This window comes from Panicum virgatum, chromosome 7N (assembly GCF_016808335.1).
Source record: "Panicum virgatum strain AP13 chromosome 7N, P.virgatum_v5, whole genome shotgun sequence".
NCBI classification, from domain to species: domain Eukaryota; kingdom Viridiplantae; phylum Streptophyta; class Magnoliopsida; order Poales; family Poaceae; genus Panicum; species Panicum virgatum.
In genome coordinates, this window is record NC_053151.1 from 42,526,780 (window position 1) to 42,535,841 (window position 9,062).

At 48.6% G+C, this 9,062-nt stretch overlaps 1 protein-coding gene across 3 annotated transcripts; it reads right to left on the reverse strand.

Moving 5' to 3' along the window:
* Positions 1-1,122: 1,122 nt before the first annotated feature.
* On the reverse strand, positions 1,123-8,214 carry LOC120683049 (SUMO-conjugating enzyme SCE1-like). 3 transcript variants are annotated; one of them, XR_005678670.1, is made up of 8 exons: positions 8,028-8,214; positions 7,831-7,914; positions 2,741-2,887; positions 2,516-2,629; positions 2,178-2,409; positions 1,949-2,017; positions 1,689-1,795; positions 1,123-1,611 (listed from the first exon to the last, which is right to left on the reverse strand). XR_005678670.1 is itself a non-coding variant. In XM_039965061.1 (5 exons), the coding sequence occupies exons 1-5, from the start codon at positions 8,097-8,099 to the stop codon at positions 2,347-2,349; spliced, it is 480 nt and encodes a 159-aa protein (XP_039820995.1). In that variant the 5' UTR covers positions 8,100-8,214; the 3' UTR covers positions 2,098-2,346. The 3 variants fall into 3 exon arrangements, 1 of the variants encoding a protein (XP_039820995.1); XR_005678669.1 differs by having other exon boundaries at positions 1,689-2,017; XM_039965061.1 differs by lacking the exons at positions 1,123-1,611; positions 1,689-1,795; positions 1,949-2,017 and having other exon boundaries at positions 2,098-2,409.
* Positions 8,215-9,062: the final 848 nt, after the last annotated feature.

The following is a 9,062-nucleotide window of genomic DNA, read 5'->3' on the forward strand; positions in this document are numbered from 1 at the left end:
GAGTAATTACTCTCATTAGATTCGTCTCGTGATTTCTAGACTAGATCTGTAATTAATTTTATTATTAATCTACATTTACCACTACTAAATTTTAAAATTCTTTTCGTAAAAATTTTTCGCCAAAATTTTCACGAACTAAAAATTCTTTTTATGGTCTGACGAATGCCTCTTCTTTCCCCTGAGTCTGAGGATCGGTTACCCAGGACCAGGGAAAAATAGAAGTAAAGGGTGATCCATGGTGGTTGGAACAATTAACCACGGATAGTACTGGGAGTACGGTACTACCACCGCGAGAGAAATCGCACGGGCGACGGCGTAACTGAGGGGTAGATCGGCATTCAGGCCAATTACTATCAGTAGTGGCGGTAGCACAAAAGGTTGCCCAAGAATTTGCGCGAGCTTTAACAGCCATGCCACCCGCACCTCCGAGGCGAGCCCAATAGAAAAAGATCTTCCTGGTTGGGTTGGATTGGAGCAGGACCAGTTCCTGAGTTCGCTATCGCTTTCCGCACTAGTTATCTCGCCGAATTGTACCCTTTATTATCTTCGGCGCCCCCCACAACCATTGCGAGATGAAGTGCACGACGAAAGGACCGGGAGCCTGTCAAGATTCCATTCTGTTCTGTGTGTGTGTGTGTGCGTGTGTGTGTGTGTGTGTGTGTGTGTGTGTGTGTGTGTGTGTGTGTGTGTGTGTGTGTGTGTGTGTGTGTTTAGGACATGTTTGGAGGAGCAGCGTTTTGGCTTCCGGGAAGTCGCTTGCCAATCATGGAGGAGCCATGCGCCGGCCTAACTCAGATTATTTGTCAGCCGGAGTAGTATTTCTGTGACGATCAAGGTGTCAGCTGTGGAAGTGTTTGGCAGAACATCAGCTCCTGAGATAAAAAGAAAGAATCACACGAGCCTAAAATAAAATCTGAACTCTTTTAGAAAAGTCGCCACCGAGTTACATGGGCCTTACTCCAGCACGCCACCTGACGAGGTTTTGTCTAGAACAGTGACAAAGGTGGTTTTATTTTGGGTGCAGAGTACGCTTGTTTGGCTTGGCTGGCTGCGGTGGGTAAAGCTCAAAGTGGGCAGAATCGGCCGCCCAGAAATATAGTATGCTCAGAGAAATTTGCTCGGTTATCCAAAGAATGAGGCATCCCTTTCCACTTGCATTTTCCCTTCGAAAGACGGGCGAAACATGGACCATTCCTGATCTGCTGTATCGTGCTCATAATAAATAGCTCTGTTGTATCGTTTTCCGACGCAAGTTTTGTCCCGGAAAGAGAACGTTGGGTTCTTCGTTTTTCCTGGCGACGTGTGCTCAGGAATAATCCTCCTACAATACTGAACTTCGTATTAGGAGCAGATGAAAATCATGAAAGATCTGCCAACGGCTGAGCTCCTGAACGTTGCCCTGCGGGCTGCGGTCTGATCTGATGGTGTCCAGGTGGAGGTCGGCTCAGTCTTTTTCTCCCGAGCCACGTCACCTGGACACGATTTGATTGTGCTGGCAACGACCTCTTCTGGTCCTCGCTCTGATCCGGACCATCGGTTCCGCGATCCAGTGGCCGCGCGCACAGCTTGCTCCGGCATAACATCCACCCGGGTGCAGTGAACCCCATCGACCTGCGAGAACATAACTTATAGGCCGGCGAGTGCAAGCAATCCAAGTTCAAAGCACCAAAGGGGCAAGGCAAATGTACGTATGTTTAATCGCTTTCTGTTGTTTCCGTCCTCACGAAATGCCCCTGCATTTGTCACTGTCCTCATGAACTGGCCCCGTCTCTTGTTAATTGGCACGAATACCAGTCTGGATCCAGCAGGGAGGGTGAGAGCCCATCAGGGTATTTCAAATCAAGGGTTAGTGCAAGTACAGAAGCAGAATTAACAAAGCTAGAAACTTTGTTGACTTGTAACCAAGAATGGTGGTCTCCCAGATTGTGAGTTGGATGATTGGGAGCACCTTCAGGTCAGGCCCACTCAGGCTGCTGTCGTTCACCAATTTGGGCTGGATCAGAGCTGCCTGTTCTGCCTGCAATAAGGGGAATCCCTTTCACATTTTATCTAACAGTTGTATCTCAAAAAAAAAATCTAACAGTTAAAAGCCACAGCAAAACGAAAGCTTTCCCCTGTCTAGGCACTAGATAGCACAGGATGCAGATAACTAGATAAGCCATGATGTAGGTGTTTACGATGTGCTCCAAGTGCAGTCTAGCAGCAACAACAATGCAACTACTGCTATGTTGCCAATTTGCCACACCACATGAGGGTTACAGGTTTTTGCAATAGCAACAGGCTCCACCAAAATGAGTAATGGTCAGCTGCCAGAATCTTTCCCTCAATTGGTTCATGGCTACACGCCTACAGAAGTGAAGGATATTGCTTTGCCTGCTGACGAACACGATCCTTGTACGCATGCTTATTCTGCAAATGCCAGCACAAAAGACCACAGTGCTAAGTGCAAGATCAAAATAAAAATTAAGAAAGCCTCTGCCTACAACTCAGTTCCGGCATAAAGTTATATTAACACCTTTTTGTAGAGCCGACAACAAGGATCCTGTGCAGGAGACGCTGGATTAGGATTATCAAGCAACTCCTGGATGCCTATGAGGATTTGACTAACTGTGATGGAAGCTTTCCATGCCTGAAAGAATAACGAAAATTATGAAGGCCATTTTCTTCCTAATGCATGGTATACAATCGCAAATATGCTGACAAGGGAGTAGAAGTCAGTTAAATATACTCTTAATCTTACACTGCTGAGTATTGATAGGCACACTGCTCCAGTAGGGTAGACATTGACATGGAAGAACCCTGCTGGGAACTTGCAGACAGGAGGGTTGCTTGGGTAATCTTCAGGAAAATTCAGAGTCAGCGGGAAATATCCGCCCTCCCAGTCAGTCTGCACAAAGATGAATCAATCACATTAACTTATTGTTATGGCAAGTGGGCCGGCCACAGGCCTAGGCCCACAAGTACTGCGCGTGAACAGTACCTGCGGGTACTGTAGCGCCGCCATAGGTTAGGGTTTAGGATGAGTCTAGAGATTAGATTACTTAAGGGTCAAGTTTTTTAGGCGCCTTGTATATAAAAGGCTGCTATGAGTCCTAGGGTTAGGCAAGCAGAAAATAGATCAAAGAAGAAGCTCAGAGCCTCCAGAGGGAGGGCGAGTTAGCCGATCTATCCTGCTATTCTAGTATCGATAATCAGCCCACATCATTTGGTATCAAGAGCCTTCGTTCGTGCGACCACCAAATCCCACCCAATCCCATCCATCGATCCTTTCCCTTACGCCCAGATTGGATCGATTTCACCCCTGTTCTTCCACGAATTTCATCTAATTCCACCCTAGATCGCATCTGCTGTCAACTTTGACAACCACCATGTGAGTTCCCAAGTTCCACGTCCCAGACTTTGATGGTAGTTCCGATCCCTTGCAGTGGCCGCACCGCTGCAACCAATGCTTTGATGCATGGAAGACTACAGAAGAGGACAAGAAGTGGTTTGCCACACTCCGATTGACGGGCGTGGCTTATCAATGGTACTGCAAGATCGAGAGGAACCGTGGCATGCCAACGTGGGAGCAATTTGCCGGCAAAATCAGCCGCCGGTTTGCGCAAGTCCCAGCACCAGCTGCGCCACCGGCATCGCCTCCTGGACTGCCGCCGACCGCACCTTCCCCGCCTGCACCGGTGGCGCCCACGCCGTCGGCACCAACCCCATCTCCACTGGGGACCCTGACGGTGATGCCTCCGCCATTGCCCGCGACATCTTCTCCGGCATCCATGCCAACGATCCCCGCGCCGTCAACGCCCACGCCATCTCCGCCAGCGAACCATGCACCACAGACGCCGTTACCGGCGTCGCCTACACCGCAGCCACCGGCGCCACCAGTTGCGCCGCTCGCCGTCATCGATCCACTTGTGGGAGGGGAGCAGCAGCCTCTGCTAGTCAAGGATCCATCGCCGACGGCTGGTCGCGGATCTTTGCCGGCAGCATCTCCGGCCGTTATGGATCCGGTTGCCCCGTCTGTCGCGGTGTCGTCCGCGCTCCTCGGGCCGTCTGTCGCGGCTTCCGCCCTCCATCGCGGTGGATCCATCTCCGCCCGCCGCCCCCTATCTACGGCTGCTCGTCCCGTCAGCGGCCGCCTACGCGCCGTCCGCGCTCCTCCGTCGTTGGCGACCCGCATGCTGTCCGCATGTGCCTCCGCCCATACGCGGCCGCCCACGCGGCCGCGCGCGCCTTCGAGCGTCCACGGCCGTCCATCCACCTGCTGCCGCCCATCAGAGGTTCTCCAGCGCCACGAGCGGCCTCGGCTTTGGCGTCTCCATCGCCTGCCATGGCCCCGGCAACCCAGTCCGCGCTAGCGGCTGCGGCCGTGCCCACCGCGGTGATTGCGGCCCTATCTTCAGCTTCTGCGGACGCGCTTCCTCGCTGTTGGCTTTGGCGCCTCACCTGCTCCCTTCGTCGCCTGCGTCGGTGTCCTCCCCAGGCATTCAGCACGCCTGGGCCACAGACGCTTCGCCGTCCCCACCAGGTGCCCCGTCTTCCGTTGGCCGTCAACGGCCATGGCTGCCCCTACACCAAGCGCGGCACATCGAGACCCCGCAGGCGAGCAAGCAGCTGCATGTGCTGGCCATGCTCGGCTGCATCTACTATACCGACCTCGCCAAGCCCGAGCACGGCACGCTGCCGCTCAACGCCGCCGACGCTGCGAACGGCGTCATGCTCTGCGGCGCGCTCGCCGGCCAGTTCTTCTTCGGCTGGCTCGGCGACGGGCTTGGCCGCAACAGCGTCAACGGCAGGACACTGTTGTACATGGCCTTCTACTCCCTCGCGTCTGGCTCACGTTCAAGAGCACGCCCGCCGGCGTCAGGGCCACCCTCAGCTCCTTCCGCTTCGGGCTCGGATTCGGCATCGGCGGCGACCTCCTACCGCATCTATGGCAAGGCCGATGACGACTTTGCCATCAACGTTCACGAAGGCGTCCTCTGCTTCTTGGACACCTTGGTGTTGCCTAGCGCCGATGAAGCGCTCGAGCACATGCTGGTGAACGTCCTGAAGGAGAACATGGGCCACAGGTGGCCTGCACAGCAACCTCGACATCATCTTCGCCGTGGCATCCCCTCTGCTTCTCTGCTGCAGCTACCACCACCAGCACCGTCATTGTCTCCACCGACGACCTCTCCCTTCCGTGGTTTTCCAGCTCGAGGACGAGCTGTCTTCGAGGGGTGGAGAAGTGTTATGGCAAGTGGGCCGGCCACAGGCCTAGGCCCACAAGTACTGCACGCGAACAGTACCCGCGGTACTGTAGCGCCGCCATAGGTTAGGGTTTAGGATGAGTCTAGAGATTAGATTACTTAAGGGTCAAGTTTGTTAGGCGCCTTGTCTATAAAAGGCTGCTATGAGTCCTAGGGTTAGGCAAGCAGAAAATAGATCAAAGAAGCAGCTCAGAGCCTCCAGAGGGAGGCGCGAGTTAGCCGATCTATCCTACTGTTCTAGTATCGATAATCAGCCCACATCACTTATATGCTATGATTGGGATGGAAGTCTTTCGGGAATGAGTGGAGCGTGACAACTGAGAGTTAATTGTGAGATGATAAGATGGGACAACATTATGCAACCAGAATAAATATACAAATCTGCACCGACAAAACTATTGAAATGTGAATAGAAAATAGAAAATAGCGCCATAATAATGGATCATAACAACTAAACTGTAGTTAACAAGCATGTCTGTTCAATTGTTATTGCCTAACTTATCATGGAAAGATCATACCTTTGAAGATTAATGTTTTTGAGTGTTACCGACGTAGTAGTGAATAGTTTCAAAAGATAAAGCATACTTCACTGATTATTCTTGAATACGATGACTGCCAAAGAATTTCATTTGGCCCCAGGGGACAAAAAAAAGACCGCAATAAATGTGGTATCTCAGATTTTCAGATGGTCAATTCATGCTTCATCCCCTCATTAGTCATTACTGCCAAAATGAGATCATTTCAAATGTTGAGGGCTCACTATGCTATGCCGACCCAATAGTGCTAAGATTAATTAGCTGGCAGCCTGGTACATATGCAATCCAAGGGCATCTTACCTGATCTGCATACGCCTGTTAGCCTGTCCACATACCATCTTCTCATAAGGACAGTTCAATTGCTTTCATAGTTTCTTTAGAGATATCCTGAATATTCAGACTAATTATAAACAACTACCTAGTGGCCAATTTCTTGAGAAATAACTGCAATTTCTGCGTAACTGAAAAAATTGTAAAGAAAATGTATATGTCGAGAGGGAGATAATGACTGGGGACAACACATTGCTATTGAGTTGTGGGGCTTGTCTCAAACAACTACAAGGCTCTGATAAAACTCGGTTTGGTGGGCAAGTCCTTTTCTGTGTACCTTATTCATCATACCCCTGAACAATACTATAGCTTATCTTTATACAATAAAAAAAAACTTGACCGGCGGGGGGAAAGACCGACCCCACAGCATTGTATTAAGAAGACCTTCACACAGGTCAAGAAAATCTCCAAACCCCTACCCCACCCGTACATAGTGGCCTATCGTGAGAAAGGCCGGACCCCTAACTATGCTTTGGATATGAGACAAGCAGATTTTTTTCATGCAAGCTGGGAGTCGAACTCCTGAGCTGCTGGTTCCCATCACAGGCACCAGCCAGCCTAAAGACCGCTTGCATATCTTTATACAATAGGTACCAGCCTAGATAACTAGGAAAGCAAGACTCTGAAATACAATCGAAAATAGATACACCAATCTAAACAAACTAAGGAATTAAGAATTTTTATAGCAAGGTGTATGCCTATAGTCAGCTACTATTCCAAATGGCCGCTGAACCAGGCAATCCCAAGTCCTTTCTATTCCTGTTGCTCTGATATAGTGCATCATTTAATAACATAAAGTCAGGGACGGAGCTAGGAAAAGGAAAATCAGAGGGGACCAAACATCAAGAACTTGCTGTTCCAGATAAAAGGCTTCTCTGAATCAAAGATACAGAGATCTGTTCACATACTAAAGCCAGAGACCAATGGGATGCTGAGTTAAGCTCCAAGCTAGGAATTTGAAAAACTTGAATTCTGAAAATTCTATCAGATTATAACTTTGTTTCTGGTTTGGAAAAAAAACAGATTGAAATAATTCTTTTTCTATCAAGACATAACAAATCAGTTAGCAAAAGGAGCGTTAGTGTCTGTTAAGTTGTAGTGTCCGGATTTAACTGGTAGCTGTACCATCAGAACACAGTGGCCCTTGTAACATATTGGAAACAACATTTTGTCCCACATAAAGAAAGATGCATGATAAAACACTATAAACCCGGATCTAATTATTCTGGAACAATAATAGGGCTATGAAGTATTAACAATGCTGGCAATGGCAAGATTAGGCTCATCAATCATTTGCCAACCTTTAACAGTATAAAATGTTGCAAGGGCGCAGTCCAGAAGCAAGGGTCCAGATCAAGCATTGCAAAACCCCTTGCAATAGCCGAGAAAGCGAGGCCCCCCTTTTTTTTGGCAACATATGCTATGCAAACCACCTTCGGTTTCATAGTTTGCATACGAAGGTGGTTATACGTTGCCTTTTTTTTTATACTTCCGCAACACACAAATATCCATAGATCTAGTACAATCGCATGCATAGATCCTTTCGAGTATCCTTTTTTAGACGATCTGATCTGTACTTCTCAGGTGATAAAATTTTATGACCATATGCCACACGACAAAATTGAAGAAACGACGAGTGTTTGCCGAAATCGCCAGACACAGCAGCACCATAAGAAGAAAATTCGGGGGGTGGGCCTGGGGAGTGGGTTTTTGCTTACGCCTTCCTTGCCGGGGACGACGCACTTCCAGACCAGGAGGTTGACGGACCCATCCGGCAGCGTCTCCGGCTTCGCCACGAACCCCTGAGGGAATCAAACAAACACCAATGCCTCGATTTTAAAAATGGCGAGGAACTAGAATACTAGCAGTAGGGCGCAGCGGAGACGAAGCGGAAGCAGATCGCTGCGGCGCGCACATGGGGGTGGCTCCTGCGCCACGTCTTGCGCTCCTCGGCGAGGCGGCTGCGGGCGATGCCGCCGGACGCCATCCCACCCGATCTAGCGTTTCGCGCTGAAATTTTGGGTTGGGGGAATCGCACGAGAGCAGTGTTTTTTTTTTTTGAATAATCGCACGAGAGCAATGCTTGTTCGGCAACCGGTGGGTTTTAGGTCGTGTTTAGATGTTTTGCAAAAAAAATTTGTGATGGAATCTACTAATTTAAAGTACTAAATGAAGTCTATTTATAAATTTTTTTAACAAATGTGTTGTAAATCGCGTGACGAATCTAATGATGCTAATTAATCTATAATTAATTAATAATTAGCAAATGGTTACTGTAGCATCACTGTTGCAAATTATGGATTAATTAGGCTCATTAGATTCGTCTCGCGATTTACAGCCCATCCATACAAAAAGTTGTGTAAATAGACTTCATTTAGTACTTCATACATGTGTCGAAATATTTGATGTGACGTTTTTTTTTGTGTTTACGGAGTTTATGGGTGGAAACTAAACAACCTTAGGGGGACAGGAGGGTTACTGCGGAGGTGACCAAAACCCTAGTGTGGCGCCCGGCCGGCGACCTCTCCACTAGTGGCGTGGGCTTGGGCCTTCTATCTAAGAGTATAAATAAGCCCGTCGTCCGTCTGTTAATGAACGCACGGTCTGATTATTCATTATTGTACTATATACATTGCGAGGAAGTTACTTTAAAAAACTACTAAAATGTAACTTTCCGAATCTACTGTCTTCTCTCTTGAAGCAGAGGACTTTGGCTGACAATACGATTGAATTCGATTGAAGTAGTGCAGATTCATTTGAAACTGCGGAACTGGGGAATCAAGGGTTATATATTATTGTCTTTTATTCTTTTTATGTACTACTTTGTTAATGGGTACTTTGGCTCACAAAGTTTGATGTTTTCTAGTGTGCATTAATAGCTTTGCGATGTTTCTGGACATGTGCCTACTTGTAATAACCGTAGTTTGAAGATGGCAACAAATCCACTGTC